Consider the following 24,544-nt stretch of genomic DNA (forward strand, 5'->3'; position numbering starts at 1 on the left):
GGCGACGAATACAGGTTCACGATTGGAAGCTTGGAACATGGAATTGCAAGTCGCTAGGTTTCGCAGGTTGCGACAGGATGATCTACGATGAATTACATCCCCGCAACTTCGACGTCGTGGCGCTGCAGGAGATTTGCTGGACAGGACAGAAAGTGTGGAAAAGCGGGCATCGAGCGGCTACCTTCTACCAAAGCTGTGGCACCACCAACGAGCTGGGAACCGGCTTCATAGTGCTGGGTAAGATGCGCCAACGCGTGATTGGGTGGCAGCCAATCAACGCAAGGATGTGCAAGCTGAGGATTAAAGGCCGTTTCTTCAACTATAGCATCATCAACGTGCACTGCCCACACGAAGGGAGACCCGACGACGAGAAAGAAGCGTTCTACGCACAGCTGGAGCAGACATACGATGGATGCCCACTGCGGGACGTTAAAATCGTCATCGGTGACATGAACGCACAGGTAGGGATGGAGAAAATGTATAGACCGGTCATCGGACCGGATAGTCTGCACACCGTATCAAATGACAACGGCCAACGATGCATAAACTTCGCAGCCTCCCGCGGAATGGTAGTCCGAAGCACCTTCTTTCCCCGCAAAAATATCCACAAGGCCACATGGAGATCACCTAACCAAGAAACGGAAAACCAAATCGACCACGTTCTAATCGACGGTAAATTCTTCTCCGACATCACGAACGTCCGCACTTACCGCAGTGCGAATATTGAATCCGACCACTACCTCGTTACAGTATGCCTGCGCTCAAAACTCTCGACGGTGTACAACACGCGTCGAAGTCGGACGCCGCGGCTTAACATTGGGCGGCTACAAGATGGTAGACTAGCCCAAGAATACGCGCAGCAGCTGGAAGTGGCACTTCCAACGGAAGAGCAGCTAGGCGCAGCGTCTCTTGAAGATGGCTGGAGAGATATTCGATCCGCCATTGGTAGCACCGCAACCGCTGCACTTGGCACGGTGCCCCCGGATCAGAGAAACGACTGGTATGACGGCGAATGTGAGCAGTTAGTGGAAGAGAAGAATGCAGCATGGGCGAGATTGCTGCAACACCGCACGAGGGCGAACGAGGCACGATATAAACAGGCGCGGAACAGACAAAACTCGATTTTCCGGAGGAAAAAGCGCCAGCAGGAAGATCGAGACCGTGAAGAAACGGAGCAACTGTACCGCGCTAATAACACACGAAAGTTCTATGAGAAGTTAAACCGTTCACGTAAGGGCCACGTGCCACAGCCTGATATGTGTAAGGACATAAACGGGAACCTTCTTACGAACGAGCGTGAGGTGATCCAAAGGTGGCGGCAGCACTACGAAGAACACCTGAATGGCGATGTGGCAGACGAAGATGGCGGTATGGTGATGGACCTGGGAGAACGCGCGCAGGACATAATTCTACCGGCTCCGGATCTCCAGGAAATCCAGGAGGAGATTGGCCGGCTGAAGAACAACAAAGCCCTGGGGTTGACCAACTACCAGGAGAGCTATTTAAACACGGTGGTGAGGCACTGGCTAGAGCGCTGCACTGGGTCATTACCAAGATTTGGGAGGAGGAAGTTTTGCCACAGGAGTGGATGGAAGGTGTCGTGTGTCCCATCTACAAAAAGGGCGATAAGCTGGATTGTAGCAACTACCGCGCAATCACATTGCTGAACGCCGCCTACAAGGTACTCTCCCAAATTTTATGCCGTCGACTAGCACCAACTGCAAGGGAGTTCGTGGGGCAGTACCAGGCGGGTTTTATGGGCGAACGCTCCACCACGGACCAGGTGTTCGCCATTCGCCAAGTACTGCAGAAATGCCGCGAATACAACGTTCCACACATCATCTATTCATCGACTTCAAAGCCGCATATGATACAATCGATCGGGACCAGCTATGGCAGCTAATGCACGAACACGGTTTTCCGGATAAACTGACACGGTTGATCAAAGCGACGATGGATCGGGTGATGTGCGTAGTTCGAGTTTCAGGGGCATTCTCGAGTCCCTTCGAAACCCGCAGAGGGTTACGGCAAGGTGATGGTCTTTCGTGTTTGCTATTCAACATCGCTTTGGAAGGGATAATACGAAGAGCAGGGATTAACACGAGTGGTACAATTTTCAATAAGTCCGTCCAGCTATTTGGTTTCGCTGACGACATAGATATTATGGCACGTAACTTTGAGAAGATGGAGGAAGCCTACATCAGACTGAAGAGGGAAGCTAAGCGGATCGGACTAGTCATCAACACGTCGAAGACGAAGTACATGATAGGAAGAGGTTCAAGAGAAGACAATGTGAGCCACCCACCGCGAGTTTGCATCGGTGGTGACGAAATCGAGGTGGTAGAAGAATTTGTGTACTTGGGCTCACTGGTGACTGCCGAAAATGACACCAGCAGAGAAATTCGGAGACGCATAGTGGCTGGAAATCGTACGTACTTTGGACTCCGCAAGACGCTCCGATCGAATAGAGTTCGCCGCCGTACCAAACTGACAATCTACAAAACGCTAATTAGACCGGTAGTCCTCTACACGGACATTCGTAAGTACCCATTAAATGGGTAACGAATACCCATTTTTTCAAAAGGTTCTGAAATGTCAAAAAATGGGCATTTTTCTGATGACATAAAATGCATATTTTTACCCCATTTTGAAATATCTCTCCTCGAATAAAATAATGGGTAAATTTGGCCCATGTAGTTAATTATTCACCGCTGTCATATTTGTATTTCTCCGAAGCCGTGTTTGAAAAAAAAGCAAGTAAGCTCACAATTACTGTATTTAGAAGTCCATCATCCATGTTCCAATATGGGACGCTTCCTTAGATGCTCCAAAAGAGGAAGACATAACCACCGTCACCAAAAAGTAAGTTTTTCTTCAATTATTCGTCACTTACCCTTTTGTAGATACATAACATTTTTATCAACAGTTTTTTACATTTCTACAACTCGGAAGCGGTTAGCATCCCTCGGTACACAAAGGGATTAAGTATTTGCCAGATTTTCACCTCACAAGAAGTTGGCTACAAGGTTGGCCGTATGCGGACAGGAAAAATCAAAACACCTCTTCAAGGAGGCACAAAAGCTCGGTTTCTTTCAACTTACTTATATCCAACATTGATGCGTTGCAATAAACATAATGAATCCATTGTTTTTATCCATTACTCATATTTTCCCTAATTTAAAACATTTCCGGGAGGAACATGAAATCTGCATTACATAACCTCAATTTAAATAGCATGAAAATGAGGCTTATTTACTCATTTCAAGAATAGAAGCCGAGAGTGAAAAGTACCCATTATTTGAAGTTTAGTTAGAGTACCCATTAATGAGTAAATCGAGTTTACCCATTAAATGAGTTATGCCGCTTTTCTTCGAAATGGGTACGAAAATACCCATTAATGGGTACTTGAATGCTTCCGTGTACGGACACGAGACCTGGACGATGCTCGTGGAGGACCAACGCGCACTTGGAGTTTTCGAAAGGAAAGTGCTGCGTACCATCTATGGTGGGGTGCAGATGGCGGACGGTACGTGGAGGAGGCGAATGAACCACGAATTGCATCAGCTGTTGGGAGAACCATCCATCGTTCACACCGCGAAAATCGGACGACTGCGATGGGCCGGGCACGTAGCCAGAATGTCGGACAGTAACCCGGTGAAAATGGTTCTCGACAACGATCCGACGGGCACAAGAAGGCGAGGTGCGCAGCGGGCAAGGTGGATCGATCAGGTGGAAGATGACTTGCGGACCCTCCGTAGACTGCGTGGTTGGCGACGTGTAGCCATGGACCGAGCCGAATGGAGAAGACTCTTATATACCGCACAGGCCACTTCGGCCTTAGTCTGATTAAATAAATAATAATCAATTTATAGATAAAATCTAATAAATCTGTACTTTACAGACTGTTCGCCACAGGCATCTAAACCCGATTCTTTTCTTTTTGCGCTGCGCACGAGCCGAAACAAGAAATCTCATGCAAATGCTGACCGCACCTCAAGCAGTTTGAGCAACATTGACTCCACCCCTCGTATAATCAAACATCCACCATGTCCCCCAAACAGTGGCACGAACACTCAATTTATTCGACCAACAATATTACACAACGAAGCCAACTTCAACACCAAACTTAAAAAATATATATGGGGGTTTATGCGACTTCACTACAAACGCTCAAACATGTTCGGCGAACTTTGACTCTGCCCCCGACAGGTCAAATCAAAGTCAATCCTCTTTGATTTTTCCCAAGCGGCTCAACTGTCAAATCTCGCGCTTAGTTTCATAGGGGCGTAACTGCATTGATCGATTTCTCTTCGTCGATGTTGTCTTTTTATTATTGTACCGAATTGCACTAGTTTGTCGATGATTCAATGGTTTGGCGTTATAAAGGATGATTGTATCTTGCACCAGAATCAATAATCACGGTTGTAGCTTTTGAAACATTTGAGTTATTAACAAAATATAAAATCGATTGATAGAAATCGATCAATACAGTTTTACGAACATTGACTCCGCCCAAAAGATATTTTAGTTACTAGATAAAGATTGTCGCTGTCGTCGCTGTCCGGAACATCTTTTGCTGGCGAGGATAGGGGAGCTAAATGTCAAAGAAGGAAAATCCATACGATTTGACAGGTATGTACCACACATGTTTCGGACAGCAGAACAAAGGGAACAGTAGCGACAATCTTTATCTAGTAACTAAAATATCTTTTCTCCGCCCCCAAGAAAACGCTTCGGTTGCTGCTTTGTCTGAACGTGCGTGAAGTTGTTCGAACAACCATTTGACAGTTGCAGTTAAAACGGTTTGATTTTGGTTTGAGTTGTCGGGGGTGGAGTCAAGGTTCGCCGAACATGTTTTAGCATTTGTAGTGAAGTTGCACAAACCCTCATATATTTTTTGATGGTTGGTGCTCAAGTTGGTAAAACTTGATGGATGTTTGAATAAACGAGAAGTGGAGTCAATGTTGGTCAAACTGCTTGACCGTGTGTACGTTCCATTAAACAAAGCAGCAACTGAAGCATTTTCTTTGGGGCGGAGTCAATGTTGTTACGCATAAGGGTGGGGGAAGTTCTGTAAATTGTTACAGATTGAACGAGTGGGTGTGGGGTCCATAAAAACAACGTTTCTTTGCGTTACGTAAAATTTGAAAAGATCCTTACCTTATTTAACTTCCACTGCGCTGAGGGAAAAATCACTTGTTTTGTGCCTCAAACCTTGACGCGCAAGACAAAAAGCAATAATTTATTTAGAATATAAGTCGTGCCCTCTATATATCAGTTAGAGGAAAGCAAAAATGATCATTTATTTCATACCCATATAGATAAAATGTAATAGAAGTAATATAAGATAAATGTTACATAATAAATATAGTTTCTTCCGTTAGAATAGTTGAGTTGAAGCTAAAGGATAGAGACCATACGAAGTTCATCTATTTGCAGTTCAAGCATAAACCTAACAAATTATTTTGTTTCTTTTACACGGGACACCCAACGAACATTACGAGGATCTAACTGACCGTAGCAAATCTATTGTAGTCTACTTCTATCGAAACCATCAATACCAAGCAGAATCCAGACGAGCAGCACCAAATTCAAACAACTTAGCACAAACTGGAAAATGTATATCTTTGCCAGCTTGAGCGAGAGAGCACCTGGTGATAATTTATTTATTTCACCCCTTTCCCATCGCAGCCGTATCCGACTAAAGAAAAAAACTACCGTAGTGATTTTGCAACGCTCGCTCGATGCGGCACCTGTGGGCCATCTCAAACGTGCATCAACTCCCCGGAAAAGGGTTTCTTTTTCTTCGAATCCGTTGAAGCGTGTCCTTTTTTTATCTGTCTCTTCGGGAATAATGTTGGACAAACACATGATGCACTCGACATTGTCCATCCGCATCCGTTCGGTGTTTTCTGGGCGAGGAAACCCCTGGGCCAAGTCCTACAGACGCTTCGGTGATCGGGAAGGGAAAGTGCAACCAGATTTCAAATGACGTGGAACTGCTTTCTCCCAGATTGGGAAGGGTTTCCCGCTTTAAATCAGCTACCGTATCGTTTGTCGTTAGTAAGTGCCGAGGCAACAAAAGAAGAAACAAAGGTTTTTACCATTTCCCATTGTAAAATTGTGGCACGGGTTCCAGATGTCCATTTAGCGTGGGATCATTACTTCCCAACAATGTGTACACTATTGCTTGTTGGTGTTACGGAAGAGTTGTTTCGTGTAAAATGTTGGATATTTTCACTTTGCTCAGTTTTGGAAAAGTGCTAGTAGAGTTGATATATGAAATGAGTATGGAAACAAAGTCTTGTCTAATACAATCTTGCAAAAACTCACCTTCTAACCACGATTAGCTCAATTATAACGTTAACTTGAAACCAAAAATAGAAATGATATACCAACAAATGAATTATAAAACAATTTGGGCAAAGTCAGCAATACTTTTCAGTGAAGTCCGTTGGCCAAACTTTGGAGAACACAGGACGCCGTCGAGACAAGTTCTGCTATACTCTGGTTTACGAGGTGAACACGCTCCCCGGCATCGCGGAGTTGGCTTCTTACTAAGCGCTCAGGCACACTCTGCGCTTATGAAGTGGGAACCTATAAGTGAAAGGATAATTGTTTCCAGATTTAGAACACGGATCCGAAACCTTACTATAATCCAATGTTATGCGCCAACCGATGCTGCCGATCTGCAAGACAAAGAGAACTTCTACAGTCAACTCAATGCCGTCGTAGATAGAATTCCGAAGGGTGATATCAAGATCTGTTTGGGCGACTTCAATGCGAAGATCGGATCCGACAACTCGAACCATGAGCGCATTATGGGACGCCATGGTCTCGGAGAAATGAGCGAAAACGAAGAGCTGTTCGCAGAATTTTTTGGGAATAACGACATGGTGATCGGGGGATCGCTCTTCCCTCATCGACCGATTCACAAGGTCACGTGGGTCTCCCAAATCAAATCGACCACATCTGCATCAGCCGAAAATGGAAACGGGGCCTTCTTGATGTACGGAATAAACGTAGTGCCGATATCGCGTCTGATCATCACCTCCTCATCGGCGAAATACGCCTGCGCATTGTGCGGATTCGTCGGCAGGAGGAAAGAGTTGGACGACGATTCAACACACGCCGACTGGAAGATGCCACGGTGAAACGGTCCTTCGTTGAAGAACTGGAGACGCGTGCTGCAGATATTCCGGAAGGTGGCAGCGTTGAAGACCAATGGACTGCCATCAAGAATGCCTTCATCGCCACCAGCAAGAACAATCTGAACGAACTGCGCACCCAGAGAAAACAATGGATCACCGATAAGACCTGGAGGAAGATAGAGGAGCGAAGAGAAGCCAAAGCCGCGATAGAGCGATCAAAAACCAGAGGAGCCAAAATTTTAGCCCGTCAACGATACGCGGCTCTTGAGAACAAAGTAAAACGCTCATGTCGACGGGACAAGCGAGCATGGGCAGACTCTCGGGCCGATGAAGGAGAGAGAGCCGCCGAAACCGGGGACATTCGCGTCCTCTACGATATCTCACGACGCTTAAGCGGGACGAAGATGAATGCAACGATGCCTGTGAAAGACGCGAATGATAAGTTACTGACCGACCCAACTGACCAACTTAAACGCTGGTTCGAGCGCTTCAAACAACAACTGGCACAACAAGTGCCAGCCAGGCCATCACCACCTCGGCATGATCTGCCTAGGATCCGACGTATAACACGCGTCAATACTGAAGCTCCATCACTGTTAGAGATTCAAACAGCCATCCAAAGCATGAAATCGAATAAAGCCCCAGGGGTCGATCGCATATCAGCCGAGATGCTCAAAGTTGACCCCATGACATCCGCTCAACTACTGCATCGTTTATTTCGTAATACCTGGGACACCGCAACCTTCTCGGTCGACTGGATGCAAGGTATCTTAGTGAAGGTGCCCAAAAAGGGTGACCTGACTGTATGCGATAACTGGCGAGGCATTATGTTGCTGTGTACCGTTCTCAAAGTTCTATGCAAAATTATCCTGGCCCAGATTCAGGAGAAGATCGATGCGAGTCTCCGGCGGCAGCAGGTTGGATTCCGTGCCGGAAGATCCTGTGTGAACCATATTGTCACGCTCCGTATCATTCTGGAGCAGGTCAACGAATTCCAAGAGTCCCCTTACTTGGTATTCATTGACTACGAAAAAGCTTTCGACCGTCTCAATCACGAGAACGCAAGGGAATTCCTGAGAAAATCATCGGCTTCGAAGCACAGTACGAGGCCTTTTCGTGTAGAGTGCTGCACAATGGGGTCCTGTCCGACCCTATTCGGGTCGTTGCTGGTGTGAGGCAAGGATGTATTCTATCACCGTTACTGTTCCTCACCGTAATCGACGAGATTCTGGTAGATGCGATTGACCGTGAACCAAACCGCGGGCTGTTATGGCAGCCTATAACCATGGAGCACCTAAACGACTTCGAATTGGCTGATGACGTTGCACTTCTCGCGCCGTTGCGCATGCAACGTCGCCGTTGCTGATATGCAGAGTAAGCTCAACGACCTTGCCGAGCGCTCCTCTTCGGCAGGTTTAGTCATAAACGTCAACAAAACTAAATCGTTGGATGTAAACACGGTGACTCTTTTCAGTTTCACAGTAGCCGGGCAACCGGTGGAGAATGTTGAAAGCTTCCAATATCTTGGTAGCCAAATGGCGTCAGACGGCGGTACCAAGATCGATATAGGCGCACGGATCAAGAAAGCAAGGGCTGCGAGTTTAAGAAATATCTGGAAAAACAGGCAGATAAGTGAACGCACCAAAATACGAATTTTCAACTCTAACGTGAAATCTGTGCTGTTATACGCTAGCGAAGCATGGTGTGTATCAGTGGAGAACACTCAACGGCTGCAGGTGTTCATCAACAGATGCCTGCGGTATATAATTCGGGCCTGGTGGCCTCACAACTGGATCTCAAACAGCGTGCTCCATCATTGTTGTCACCAGAGACCGATAGCAACAGAAATTCGACATCGGAAGTGGGGTTGGGTCGGCCACACTCTACGTAGGGGCGGAAACGAAATCTGTAAACAAACATTAGACTGGAACCCAGTCGAACATCGCAGCAGAGGCAGACCCAGAGGCTCATGGCGGCGAAGCCTCAATAAAGAAATAAAAGAAGTCGACCGGGCAACGCTCAGGATGGAGATCTTTCAAGTCGGCCTTTTGCACCACCGGAGGAGTACAGGATCCAAAAGTAAAAAGTAAATTCGAAGATCGATGATGAATGTAATGAAATTTACAATGAATTTCGGCAGAAATAGCATCCCGTGTTGATACAATAATTCGTCAAAGATTTGAATTAATTTATAAGTATTTAGAAAACTTGTTGCGGATGGTAGATTTTAATACATTTTTTTTATCATAAGATATGCGCACGATGATCAAAATTATCCCGATTTTATTACAGTTCCGCATAAAAACCGTACAGAAACTGTATAAAATTTTAGCTTATACAATTCTGGAAGATAACAATTCAACCCTTGTTTTAAAATCTTGCAGTTTTGTGTTATAATCATTTCATACAATATCTGTATTAAAGCTTACATTTCTTGTACTTGCAGGATTGTATATGCCAAAATTTTATACAATAATTGTATACACTTGTGTTAACATGTATCTCATTTATATTCATGAATCAATTAAAAATTTTGGGTTTGTATACAAGACACGACACGACACGACGACGTAAACTACGTAAAACTAAATACAGTACACTGGACCAATCATTGCGCTCTATATAGAAGAGAAGGAACCATTCCACTGACACTACTACTCAGCTTAAGCAGCTCATCCCACTCTGGTAAATAGTAGAGAAGTTCAATAATTGATAATACCCTAGGCAATTACCAAGAATGGAACACGCGGTATTATAGGGGATGCATGATACATGAAAGAACTATAATTTTCAATAGCTTAGCATTGATAATCAAAAGTTTCAATACTACTGGCAAATTGGTAGATAATTGATTGATATATAAATCTCTAAGAGATATCAATAAATTAAGGGAGATTTAAGTTAATCAATTAACAAATAATTTATCTTATCCTGTTCATATACTTGACAGTGAGCTTTTAGGCCATTGAGATGAAAAGTAGGCTTTGAAATTCAAACAATACAATTCAAAACCAAATCGCCACACATCAAACGGAGTTTTTGGCGCTATTTCTTTGCGTGTAGAACATAATTGCCCCAAAAGTAAGTGTGTTTTAATTGCAAAATTGCAACTCATAAAGTAACGTAAGTGTAATACAAATCATAAAGATCGCTTCTCAGCGTGCGTATTTACCTATTTACAGTGGTTGTTTAGTCAAACAGTCTGCTTCAATTAAAATTTTTAGTTAAAAAATAGCTGTATGGATTTTGATCATTTGATTCGAAATCCGTCCACGGTGGACGGATTTCGGTTCAGGGGGTGTTAATTTTATTCATTACTAGCAGGCCCTACAAACTTCGTTTCGCCTAAAATTGATTTATTCTCTGATTTGTAGAAATTTGTGTTTCATTTGTATGGGAGCCCCTCCTTCCAAAGTGGGGAGGGGTCTTGAACCATCTTAAGAACCTTCCCCGGCCCGGAAAACCCCTGTGTACGAAATTTCAGGCCGATCGGTTCAGTAGTTTCCGAGCCTATAAGGTTCAGACAGACAGAAATTCATTTTTATGTATATAGAAGATATATAGATGTATATAGATTTTATCATATTTGTCGTAGTTTCTAATGTAGAGGCGTTCGTGTTTGTGTATCAACCAATAAACGTTTCATTTGCATTCTGTTCCTACTTTTTAGAGACTTTTTCATATACTGATGTACGGATTTTGATGCCCCACGGTACAACTTTATAGACAACATAGGCCAAGCTAAGTTTATTGAAGCAAAATATTTTTTTATGGCAAAATAATTTTAATGGTTGCAGCGCCGCTAGCATTCTAGTACTTAAAACTGGAAACACCTTCGGGAAATGCTTCGTTTTTTTAAATTCCTTGTCGATTTTTTTTGGAATTCATTAGAAAATTTCTTTACGAAAACTTTAGAGGACACTTAAAAGAATTGTTTGGGATATTCCTACGAAAATTCCTTCACAGATTCCTTTACGAATTTCTTTGGAAATTTTTTATATTTTTTTTGTCTTTATTATCAGCCCGAGGCTGGCTCGTCTCGTAGAAATTTTTTATACATTTCTTCAGGAATTTATTTAGAAATTATTTCTGGAATTCCTGAAGGAGATTACTCCCAGTATTTAAATTTCTCCAGTAGCTTCTTCGGAAATTTCTAGAGAGTTTCTATTAGCAACTCTTCTACAAATTCGTTTTACAAAAAAATTCCAAACGAATTACTTTCGAAATTCCTTCGGGAATCTATTCATAAATTCATTTTAAAATCCTTCTGAGGAATTCTTTGAAAAATTCTTTTAGGAATTCGTTCTAGAATACCTTTAGAAGTTTCTTTAAAAATTCCCCTAGGAATTCCTTTGGAGAATCTATTCGGAATTGATTCGGGAATTCCTTCAAAAATTTTAAATTCAGCAAAAATCCACAAATTTCTCTGTTTGTTTTTCTTCGAAAATCCTTCATGTTCCCCTCCGGGAATTTCTTTAATAATTTCGGAAATTCGTCCTAATTTCCTTAATAAATTCCTCCAGGAATTATATCGTAGAGTCATCTTCAAAATTCCCCCAGGAATAATTCAGAAAATAGCGCTTATAATTCCGGACGCATAGTCGAAGCACTATCAATCCTCCCAGGATCCACGACCCTCAGTACGCTAGACTGGTGTTTTTATCCAACTAAGTTATTAAGGACCTCCGTCGGCCGTCGCAACTTAGCGGCTACTGAAGGCCGGCGGAGGTACTCCACCCGAGCAAAGGCATATAACTGAAATGATATCAAACTGATAACAGGATTAGTTATCCTTATTATCAACTTGATATTTAGTTATCAATCATGTGATTAACTGATAACTGAATAATAACAAAATGTAATATCAATACAAATTTGAAATTTTCTTCTAAATTTCGCGTCGTTCAGATATCGGGTTTAGCATTGTATTCTTTCAAACATATTGTACAGCGCATAAAAAAATCTACTCTTCCGCTTATTTTTCAACGCAACCAAAAACAAGCGCCAGATAGTCGCCTGAGAAAAACTTACCTGTAGCAAAAAATCTACTTTGATAATTTTGAAATTTTGACCGCCACGTGGTGGTTTGTAGCGATGAATGCCAGATCTGTAGAAGCCTTGAAAAAATGATCATGAAAGATGTCATTTTGTTGCAAGGCACAATACTGACTTCTGCTAAATGTAACCGGCCTATATGCTATGAATATAGTGTGACAAGAGCTGTTTCCAAACACTGAACTGAAATTTTCGTCTAAGCAGACTGTGATTTTCCTCGTTACTAACGATATCTACTGATTTGTTTGTTTCTCTGCCAACAAAGGAATTTTCACAAAAGTTTAAATTTTCCTATTTGTTTTACTATGCTTATTTACTTTACTTTCATTTCAGGTGTCGTTGAATAATGAAATATGTATCTAAAAACCAAGCATTGTAGTTTAAATAAGCAATTAAAATGGCCTTGCAGCTCCTCGAACATATGATCCAAGGGCATGTGCTCATTCAGCAACGGTGAATGGTCTTGACTAACCGCAATATAATTCGTCTTGGGATCCACAGTGCTTATGTATATGGGGAAGCGGAAAATTTAACTAGAAGTGTCGGATAATCAAGAAGTTTCAACGATCTCGCATGTTGTGGATAGAAAATAATCATGCTCGCACTTTAGTCGAATTAGCAAAGTGCTCAACCAAAGACTAATTGTTCAACTATTGACAGTTTAAACCTAGGTTTGAACGCAAACGAGCAAGATCATCTGCAGTCAAACCTCCAATAGTCGATGTTGAAAGGACGGTCGACTCATGGGAATATCGAGATGTGAAATAGAAAATCCTTTGGAAGGTGTTTGAATGAACCATCACAGTGGCAAAAAATATGTTCAACTAGTCAACCCGGCAGACATTGTAAGCGAAAATGCGCGCTGTGGACTAGGTACCCATACGAAATTTTCATACAAATCCTAATTCCGCGTGGCCCGGACTCCCACATAAAATTATGTACCAAAATCCACCTTTTTCGTACATTTAGGGCCCCCGAAAACTGTCCGGCCCTGGATCCACAAATAATTACATTTTTTCACGGAATAATTCTTCCTGGGATCAGCAGTGTTTATGTTTATATATGCATATGAAAACATGAAATGTTTCACTGTGGAATGCAAGGTTGTGGTTTAGTTTGAATAAAACTTATAACCGAAATCGATTTACAGCATGGCGCTGATAGCAACCTAATGATTGATAATACAAAAGAGAAAAACTGACCTAAGCCTATTATTTAATTGGTCACAACTGAAAACAAAATGTATTCAATAAAAGACGATGAACTGTATTTATCCTAAATGATTGCCGAATCGCTATTTTGAATTAAATTCATTTCGGTTATCATTTTTGTTATGTTGACATGTAATTCAACCAGAATGATAATAATGCTAGTTATCAATATAACTGGATAATTAAGTTTGTTATTAATAAGTTATTCTGCTTTGCACTCTGTCCAGCCGACTGTTATTCACATAAATGGTTATGACATCATGATGTGATTATAAATAGTAAATGCAAGATCGTAGAAAGCGTAGTGCTCTTCTCTCCTGCTCCTTAAGAAAGCGTAATTGGGTGAGTGCCTAGAGACGACGCCGTACAATCATTCGATTCGAGTTCGATTCCCAGTGAATGCCAACATTTTTTTAAATGCGTAACGAAGTCGGAAAAGAAGATTTAACTATTTTGGTCTTTAACAGTGATGGCTGATAACTAAATAATAACTTAATTTGTTATTTGAGCGAATAACATGTATACCAAAATGTGTTATCAATTTGGTATCGGTGATAACCTAATTTGTTTTCAGTTAGTTATTACAGGAACAAAATTCTGGTATCATTTTTGTTATGTTGGCTGTTAATTCAGCCAAAATGATAACAAGTTCAGTTATCAATATGTTCGATAACCGGATAATACAATTTGTTTTCAATTAGTTATTCATTTTTGCTCGGGCAGTGCAGCTGCTGATAAAGAATGTATGTAACTGCCAGACAATTTAAACCTACTCATGTTCATTCTAATGTGAATGTGCGCTACACACATGTGGAAACGTTGGTTTGGGAAATGGTTTGTGAGTGATTCAACCATGCGTCCGATTTGGGTATTTCGGGCTCATTCAGTAGCCGGAAAGTTGCGAAGGCCGACGGAGGTTCTTCGAAGCTTAGTTGGTTAAGAGCACCAGTTTCGCGTACTGAGGATTGTGGGTTCGATTCCCATCGAAGGAAAGTGCTACTATACATTTTTTAAACGAAATCTTCCAAAAAATGTACACATTCAAGTTTGAGTTTTCAGAACATTATAAAGATTTTTTTTGGGAGATCCTTCTCAACATTCAAGTTTGCCAAAAATCTTACTACGCACCAAAATGCTACAGATCGTACATGGAACAATATACACAACTATAACTGCTTATAAGTGCCGCCTCTTGGAAGAAGAACTCATTATATTGAGCATTGCTTTGTAGTCCTTGACATCCTGAACTACTTTGCCGAATACAACTTTAGTGAAGATAAAAAAGGTCTCACGCTAGAGCAATATATCGCGTATTTTATTCTACAAGCACACACACCGTGTCAATTGTTTCTAAAGATGTATGTTGTATTTATGTATGTAGTTGAATGGGAAATGGAAGCTGTGTTTTAGGACTTCGTTTTTTAGTGAGCCCTTAAATATTCCTTCTATTGCCTATAAGCCATAAGGTCATTCGAAGTCTTGATCAGCTCTGAAGAAAATTGGGTAATCGAAACGTGCATATTGAAGGCAAGAATATCGCTTTAAGGATTTATTCTAACTCATATTTACACTTTTCTGGTCTGATTCTATCATATACATCGGAAAAGGATTCTCTAGTAATAATATAACTTAAGTTTCAAGCACAAATGAAAATTTAAACAAATCTCAACTGATGCCATCTCTATATATTCTTATAATGAACAATCGACTCATATGTGTCAATAAGATAACAGAATCTCACCACTTTCATTCTTGTCTTAATACTTGTTTCAAACATTGACCAGTTCTCGAGCTTAAGCTACTTGTTATCCACATATCAAATAAATATTTACACTAGTTCACTGTTAACTGCACACGGCTTGCAAAATTAAGCCACTAATTCTTCTTATGCCGTAGCACTTTGACTGTGTTCTTCTTGACGCGTTTGTATTTATTATTCTTTTTCTCAACGAAAATAGGTTGCTGGATGTACACCGGATATGGAGCAGGAACGTGCACCGGGTAAGGTTTGGGCACTTCCACGGCCACCTGGTGAAAAACGGGCACTTCAACCGGCAGCGGATAGGGCACTGGCCGGTCCACTTGCACTGGGACAGGTTTCTCGACGTAAACGGGAATCTTTCGCTCCACCACGATCGGTATTTTCTTCCGGACGGCTACCGGGAATGGAATCTTCACCGGTACGGCAACGTGCTTTTCGACTTTCACGGGATACGGCACCGGAACATTTTTGGTTATGGTGACCTCCGTCAACTGCTTATGGCCCCACTGGTTGGCTTCCGGGGACTGTGTGTCAAAGATATGGTTCGCTTCGAAGGCTTCACTGGTCCCGGGAGGAAGTTCCCGCTTTTTCTGCGACACTGAACTCGACGAGTCTCCGGCACTCCAACCGACGGCCAATACCATCAGTGTGAGCACGTGCTGCGAATTCAAACGGAAGCGAATTGAAACTTTTTATCAGTATCGACAGACCGAAACCAAACCCGCGCGTGGGTGCTTTTTTACCTTCATTCCGTTTCAATATTGGTGCGTTCGGTGGGCTGGAAAAAGGTGCTTGCGATGGTTTCAACAGTCAAAAGTGAAATGGTTATTGCCTAACCGTGGCTTGTTGTATTTATATTTTCTGTCCGTTTCACTTTCGTTTGACTTGCAAAAGCTACGCTTCCCCTGGGCCAACTTAAGTTTTCCATAATGTACGATACTAGGAACGCACTTTTAAATTTAATTGTTTTCCAATACTGACCTGTGCAGTTCGGACTTGTGTGCGTGTGGAAGATAATTGAAGGCTGCGATTTACTTAGTTGAGGTGCCAGTGGTTCGTTAAAAATTAAATAATGTGAAATAATTGCAAAATTAAGGAAAATCAGCTCATGTTTGAATCATTCGAATACATTCACAGCTTGAAATTTTCATCAAACATCAAAAATTAAATTTGGTACACGCTCCACAATATTATGGGATGACTTCTACCAAAATATTGCGTTACGTTACATTAATTGAGGTTTAGTATGCTACTCCTTCATATATTCTCCCGAGCACCTTGTAATTAGCATATCTGGGATTCCCGCGTGATGGAAAACAGAATCAATTCATAGAGTGGCATTATGTGAACCGTGTAAGAGCTGTACATTCTGGCGGTTTGCCTGCTACCTCAGAAATGATACTACATATTGTTGAAATAACAATTGAAATCTCATTTGATTCGTCCTCGTTCCGATAAACACGATTTTCTCCATTTATTGGTTACCGATTACATGTAGGCAGATTAAAATATTTCTCGCCCGCAATTCTCCGGATGTCGAGCCTACAAACGCGAACCGAACTGGATTCCTGCTGGCTGATCTCTCGAAAACTGTAACCAATAACGATTAACGTTTATTTGAACAATTTCGGTCGGCAACAAAGCACACAGCAATGTGTGCCGCCCGTTCACCTAAATTAAGTTATTGTTTATTGGTGGAATTATGACATTTTCAATAACATCGTCCTAAGCGTTCAGAAATTAATGCCACCGACTGAATTTTGCATGCAGCTATTGGCTATGAATTAAATTAGAGACATATTTTGCGATTAGGATGAAATCTGCACCGAAAACCCATCGCCATCGACGATTCAACGATGCATGGGCGCCAACCGCCGCCCCCGCGCAGACCCCGAAATGATGTGGTTGAACAGTTTTGTTTCATTATTACCTGTTATGTGGGTGGGTGGGTACCATCTCTGCAAGATGGTATCGAAAATCAAATGGGTTGGGTTCATCGTTTCGGAAAAGGTAACGATTATCGTTTGAAGGGGTGATTTGCTGAGGCTTCTGTTTAATGCAAACGATGTAATCCAATCTGGTTCGTATTATGCACTTCCAGTTATGCTCGATCTATTGGGGGATTACTGCGGAAACGAGGTCTAATTTTGTGGACAATATTCTAGGTAGCTTAGAACAATGGCTTTAGGGGAATATCTTTCTCGAGCTTTTGTGTTTCTCGTTTAACGTGTAACAAAAGGGCTATATGTTCACTGTTAAAACGGGTTTTCCTTTCTCGTACACTAAGAACGTGTAAAGGCTATATATTCGCTCAAAAGAAAAAACTTTTTAAAAGAAGCTGTGAGACCCATAGTGTTGTATAAGTACCAATCGACTCAGTTCGACAAATTCAGGTGCAATTTCTTCTGGAGCCCCTAGTAGGCCCGACTTCCAAAGATGCATCCGTTAGCAAGGATCCAAGGCAAACGAATTCATCGACCACCTCGAAAGCATCCCCGTCTATCGTAGCACCGCAGTATTTTTTTTTTTTTAGAAAAAAATGTTGTACAAAGTTGATCGGAATGGTAAGGCCATCATTATAGTGCCTTCGAAGAATTGGTTGGCTCATTTATTTAAGAAAAAAATATTTTGCGGTAAACTACAGAGTTGTAGCGTAGCTTATTCCAATAAGTTCTGCTAAAAACTTACCGTCGTGCGGGGCTTCTTTTGATTCCGGGGGCTACTTTGGATTTGTAGTTTTTTGAAAAAACTAAACGGAAAAAATACCAAATTTGTAACAGAAAGTTGCCGTCCAACTATCAACAAGACACCTGATTGGTGATAATGACAATTTTATAGTAATTTTCGTTATAATTCTTGTTTTAAAATGTCCAAAGTAGCCCCTGATTTTTCAAAAGAAGCCCCGCACGACGGTATTCTGTAGCTCTTGAGTTGACTGATTTAGAGCAATTTTACCTGCTTGGAATGGGGCGTTCCTAAAAAAACAGTAATTTTGAATTAATTGCATATTATTCGGCAACTCGGCCGTACGAAAATCATTTGTTAAATATCTTGGCTGTGCATATGCACAGCACATGTTTCGAAATGGACAAATTGATATGAAATTTGCGAAAAAGAATCCACGTGTCTTGGAGGGACTCGAACACTCAACCTCCTACTCTCTAGATAGGCGTGATAACCCCTACACAACAAGACCACTTAAAGGTCACGTTTGCGGAAAAGCCATCAGAATCCGAGTACCAGCCTCCACCGCGGTTAGCTCTTTTTTGCAAATTGAATATCTTTCGGATGCTTGATTTGTCCAATCGTCACTTTTGCTTTACTGTTGTATATCCACAGTCAAGCGAGCCCACCTTTTTTTATTATTCGAGAAACATCATATCAAGTGTGGTCTTCCACCGTCATTAGTCGTCTGAGTACACGCGACCGCATGCGTAGAAAACAATCACACTCATCGAAAGCTTTAGCCAAGCAAGCCTTCGACACAGCAGAGTGTGATTGATTCGCACTATATACATAATTCAAGAAGTCGCGTCGAACGTAACTTGTTGCGAATAAATCGGATGAGTAGTACTAAAAAAGCTATTTTTATTATAAACTTTCGAAATTAGTATTTTGACCATAACTTTTATTCTAGTTATAGATCGATCAATTTTGAATGGCAGCAAAATAAAATTTGTATGAAGAATACGAAATTATCCATAAAAATTAGGAAATTGCCAATAAAGAACTAAGAGTATGAGCACTAAATAAATATAATGTTTCCACAAATAATGCAAAATTTTCACAAACAATAAAGAATTTTCTACAAAACAATAGTAAATTAACACTTTTGAAAGCAAATATTGCAACTATAACAGAAGAGTTTTTCATTAAAAATCAAAATGTTCTACAAAACAAAAAATCTAAATTTCCATAAATGAATCAATATTAAAATAAACAATTACAAAATTTTCAACATTTCTTTATTGGCAATTTCTTATTTTTTATGTAAAATTTCTTAGAGGGTGTTTTTATTTTAGTCATTTTAAATAGGAAAAAAAATGGAATAGGATTTCTCGCCGAATGCGCCTTGTTGCCAGCAAATCGGCCACGGCATGAAAAGTGGGCGACACTTTTTACATGTTTTTTGAGTATTTTTTAGGGGCAGCAGGGACTATGTCCAAGGGCTTGACGATCCCTCCCCAGGCCATCTGCGAGTTGTGGCGGCTGCCTAGGATGTGGTGGGGTTTGACAACGGCCCCTGTTAAACCTCTATAAAAAGCTGCATGTATCCGCAAGTAGGCTCCGCCAAAGCGGCTCAAAGCACACAAGCCCAAGTCCTGGTGTTAGGTGAGACGCTAAACAGCCCTGACACGACGGCCCTCTGACGAGACAGGAGGTTTGCGCAGGCCCAATAAGCCGCCTTTAAAAATAACCATTACGAAAGACATAGAAGATTATACGACTCGATACAATCGGCAACGACCTAGGCAACGAATAAAGGATCACGATTGGAAGCTTGGAACATGGAACTGCAAGTCGCTAGGCTTCGCAGGTTGCGACAGGATAATCTACGATGAATTACATCCCCGCAACTTCGATGTCGTAGCGCTGCAGGAAATCTGCTGGACAGGAAAGAAAGTGTGGAAAAGCAGACATCGAGCGACTACCTTCTACCAAAGCTGTGGCACCACCAACGAGCTGGGAACCGGCTTCATAGTGCTGGGAAAGTTGCACCAACGCGTGATTTTGTGGCAGCCAATCAACGCAAGGATGTGAAAGCTGAGGATAAAAGGCCGTTTCTTCAACTATAGCATCATCAATGTGCACTGCCTACACGAAGGGAGACCCGACGACGACAAAGAAGCGTTCTATGCACAGCTGGAGCAGACATACGATGGATGCCCACTGCGGGACGTCAAAATCGTCATCGGTGACATGAACGCTCAGGTAGGAAGGGTCATCGGACCGGATAGTCTGCATACCGTATCGAACGACAACTTTGCAGCCTCCCGCGGAATGGTAGTCCGAAGCACTTTTATCCCCCGCAAGAATATCCACAAGGCCACATGGAAATCACCTAATCAAGTAACGGAAAACCAAATCGACCAAGTTCTAATCGACGGTAAATTCTTCTCCGACATCACGAACGTATGTCTGCGCTCAAAACTCTCGACGGTGTAGAACACGCGTCGGATTCGTCCGCCGCGGCTAAACATTGGGCGGCTATAAGACGGTAGACTAGCCCAAGACTATGCGCAGCAGCTGGAAGTAGCACTCCCAACGGAAGAGCAGCTAGGCGCAGCATCTCTTGAAGATGGCTGGAGAGAAATTCGATCCGCCATTGGAAGCACCGCAACCGCTGCACTAGGCACGGTGGCTCCGGATCAGAGAAACGGCTGGTATGACGGCGAATGTGAGCAGTTAGTTGAGGAGAAAAACGCAGCATGGGCGAGATTGCTGCAATACCATACGAGGGCGTACGAGGCACGATTCAAACGGGCGCGGAACAGACAAAACTCGATTTTCCGGAGGAAAAAGCGCCAGCAGGAAGATCGAGACCGTGAAGAGACGGAGCAACTGTACCGCGCTAATAACGCACGAAAGTTCTATGAGAAGTTGAACCGTTCACGTAAGGGCCACGTGTCACAGCCCAATATGTGTAAGGACATAAACGAGAACCTTCTCACAAACGAGCGTGAGGTGATCCAAAGGTGGCGGCAGCACTACGAAGAGCACCTGAATGGCGATGTTGCAGCCAACGGTGGCGGTATGGTAATGAACCTAGGAGCACGAGCGCAGAACATGCGAAATCCATGGAAATCCAGGAGGAGATCGGCCGGCTGAAAAACAACAAAGCCCCTGGAGTTGACCAACTACCGAGAGAGCTGTTTAAAATTTTCTAGGGGGGGCTATCCAGATCCTAGATGGGGCTATAGCCCCCCCTAGCCCCCCTGTAGTTACGCCAATGCTGTTACAGCTGTTTTGTATAAACATAAAAGTTTTCATATTTCAAGACAAAATTTTCAAAACGACTTATCAGCTTTTGTAAACAAAAATTCAAACGACGATTTGACGAATCTGATAGCTCTCCCACGCAAACTAACACCATCAATAGGTAGAAGAAGGCTTCCTCTACCTGTTGAGGGTGTGGGTTTGCGTGGGAGAGCTATCAGATTCGTCAAATCGTCGTTTGAATCTTTGTTTACGAAAGCAGATAAGTCGTTTTGAAAATTTTGTCGTGATTTGATGTGCTTACCTTTATCAGTCATTGGAATCTTTCTATTCATAGTAGAGACAATTCTTCTCTTACAAAAGAAAACAGACTTTGTTTATACCATTTTTATTTTTATTCTAATGATTTCGTTTTGCATTTCAACAAATGTTTCAAATTTTAATCTACAAATATCATGAAACTATTCATGGTAGATACATTGTAATCATCCTTAGCGTATTTTTTTCTTTGCTTACATACTATTATTTCTATGCTACCCTTTTGCTTCCAGCACACATGTTAACAACTTGAATAGCTTCCGTGTTGGGCACCTTAGAGGACAATACACCGGTTGTCCCGCGGATATGTGATTCACAGCATGCTTCATTATTTTATTCACGTCACTGTCTTCAAATTCACACGCCACAACAAGGCATTTCCTTGCCAACCCTTTTTTCTCACGGCAATGCTGTAGTTCCAGATGCTTTCTGAAAGCAGCAAATGAGCAGAAACGAACAGCGCCGGTAGCGACGGGACATTTTAAAACCTTTGAATTTCGATGAATTTTCACGTGACTTAAAAATGAATACACATCGCGACACGTCACATCGCAAATTGTGCACTTTACTGTATCCTCCATGATCAACCAACTCACTTGTTTTCAATTTATTTTCCGTTTTTTAAATTGAACGACGCGACTCGAGAATTATGACACGCACAGCATGGCAGCCATCTTGTATATTTCTAGGCAAGCGATTACGCGAGTTTACATCACATCATGTAAAGTTCATGGTTCTGACATTCAAATTTCCAGAACTTACTGAACTTTCATGATATACGAGTTAAAGTTTGCCAATGATAAAGGAACGGAAATGTTTTTGTACATGTTTTGTCACGCTCTTGGTCACGCTCCATTTATGTGCATGACTTTCAACACAAAGTTACATTAAAAAACGGCGTGCATGATTATAAATTACATTATTTTATTTTATTACATTGCTTGTAATGTTCATATTTTTTTTGCTGTATACTAAACAGAGCCCTAGCTTAATCCATTTTCCTAACTAGGGCAATAAGTTGTGGTAATTAGGGATTCATCGTATTTAGTCCCTGCTACCAACAGCAGTCTCAGAAATAAAACATAATGAATGTTACCTTGCAGACAGTTGAAAGACTCGAATTCCTCTTGTTTGAGGCTAAACTGTATGCAGCGGAAACAACTTTTCAAGCAATTAGTTAAAAAACCTCGGTACCCGTCCCTAGGCTGAACTGACTGTTGGAAAAATCGAGTTAGGGGTTTAAATACGTACTAACTCTTCTTGAACTGGTGAACAATGGTAGTGAGAGGAACACACGTAAGTTCTTATTACTGAACAGATCCTCTTGCTTCAAATGGACTTGTAGAAAGAGCTAAATCCCGGGTTTTAAGAGTTTTACTGGTGATATTCTAGAAGCAAGACAAGGATGCGGCTAGGGCTCCGATGCATGGCCAAAAACAGTATTACTGTTCTGTTTTCTCAAGACAGGATTGATTTCCTATTGATAAGGGGCGCGCCTTCAATGGGATTGCTCTCTGTGAAGGGTTTAAATAGCGGGACCTTGTCATGGTGCTCTTGAGAAAACAAAAAAAAACAACTGTATCGAAACCGATACTGCATTGCTTATCAATAGTAATGGAGTAATTCGACATGCACTTCAACACTAAGGGTACGGGTAACGCTACAATAGATCTAATAACTGGTCGCAGTGGCACACCCGAACAGGAAAAAAAAAATGGTGGGGTGCAGATGGCGGACGGTACGTGGAGGAGGCGAATGAACCACGAGTTGCATCAGCTGTTGGTAGAACCATCCATCGTCCACACCGCGAAAATCGGAAGCCTGCGGTGGGCCGGGCACGTAGCCAGAATGTCGGACAGTAATCCGGTGAAAATGGTTCTCGACAACGATCCGATGGGAACAAGAAGGCGAGGTGCACAGCGGGCAAGGTGGATCGATTTGCGGACCCTCCGCAGACTGCGTGGTTGGCGAAGTGCAGCCATGGACCGAGCTGAATGGAGAAGACTTTTATGTGCAGCACAGGCCACTCCGGCCTTAGTCTGTTAATAAATAAAAATTGAGTATTTTTTCTATTATTTTGGCCATAACTTCTAATGCCATAGTCCGATCCGGCCAATTTTCAATAAGCAAAAAAAATGGGACGAGATTATCCGTCGAATTCAACTTGTTGTGAGCAAATAAATTAAGGGTAAGTGCCTTAAAAATGCTCGAGACTTTTTTACGCATTTATGGCGTAGAAAAAAAGGCATTTTGTTCATAATTTTTTATCCCGCCGTACCAAACTATCTACTAAGGGACTGTCCATATAACACGTGGACAGGTTTTAATCAGTTTCAGATACCCCCCTCCCCCAGCGTGGACAATTCTTCATATAAATTTTCAATAATTTGTATGAACCATGGACAGTCGACATACCCCCTCTCCCCCCAAAATTATCCGCGTGGTATATGAGCAGCCCCTAAGGGGTCGTACACTTATTACGTAAACAATTTTTCTGGGATTTTCGATCCCCCTTCCCCCCATGTAAGATTTGTTACATACAAGTGATTTTTCATTTATATGGTGCGTAAGAAAACGACATACCCCCCCTTTCCCTATAAATGCTTACGTAATATGTGTACGACCCCTAAGTGCTCCACGTTCACGAGACTTGGATAATGCTCGTGGAGAACCAACGCGCACTGCGTTCTATCTATGTTGGGGTACAGATGGAAAACGGTACATGGATGAGGCGAATGAACCAGGGATATACCCGATCAAGAATGCATAACAAAATTATAACAAGGGAGTTATTTATTTCAGAAAAATAATGTAACAAAATGTGTTATAAAATTTGCTGGTTAGTTGTTAAAATAACAAAATTAAATCAAAATTTCCTCTAGCCGTAACATAATTATATCAGAGGTTGTTACCTTCATTTCAACATTATAACAACCGTTGATATGATTATGAGGTACAAAATCTAATTTCATAGTAATTGCCTACATCACCTATAAAATGTGGTACGCTACAACGCCGGATTTCCATCCATAATGTAGACAATTAACTTTGTACTAGCTATTAACATCGAGCATTGATTCAAGTTATACTGGAGGTGATTACCTCCGCTT

At 42.0% G+C, this 24,544-nt stretch overlaps 1 protein-coding gene across 1 annotated transcript; it reads right to left on the reverse strand.

Moving 5' to 3' along the window:
• Positions 1 to 14,928: 14,928 nt before the first annotated feature.
• Positions 14,929 to 16,020, reverse strand: LOC134216320 (mantle protein-like). The gene is made up of 2 exons (XM_062695234.1): positions 15,923 to 16,020; positions 14,929 to 15,838 (listed from the first exon to the last, which is right to left on the reverse strand). The coding sequence occupies exons 1-2, from the start codon at positions 15,926 to 15,928 to the stop codon at positions 15,293 to 15,295; spliced, it is 552 nt and encodes a 183-aa protein (XP_062551218.1). The 5' UTR covers positions 15,929 to 16,020; the 3' UTR covers positions 14,929 to 15,292.
• Between the last annotated feature and the right edge of the window lie 8,524 nt (positions 16,021 to 24,544).

The sequence above is a fragment of the Armigeres subalbatus genome, chromosome 2 (assembly GCF_024139115.2).
Source record: "Armigeres subalbatus isolate Guangzhou_Male chromosome 2, GZ_Asu_2, whole genome shotgun sequence".
Classification (NCBI taxonomy): Eukaryota; Metazoa; Arthropoda; class Insecta; order Diptera; family Culicidae; genus Armigeres; species Armigeres subalbatus.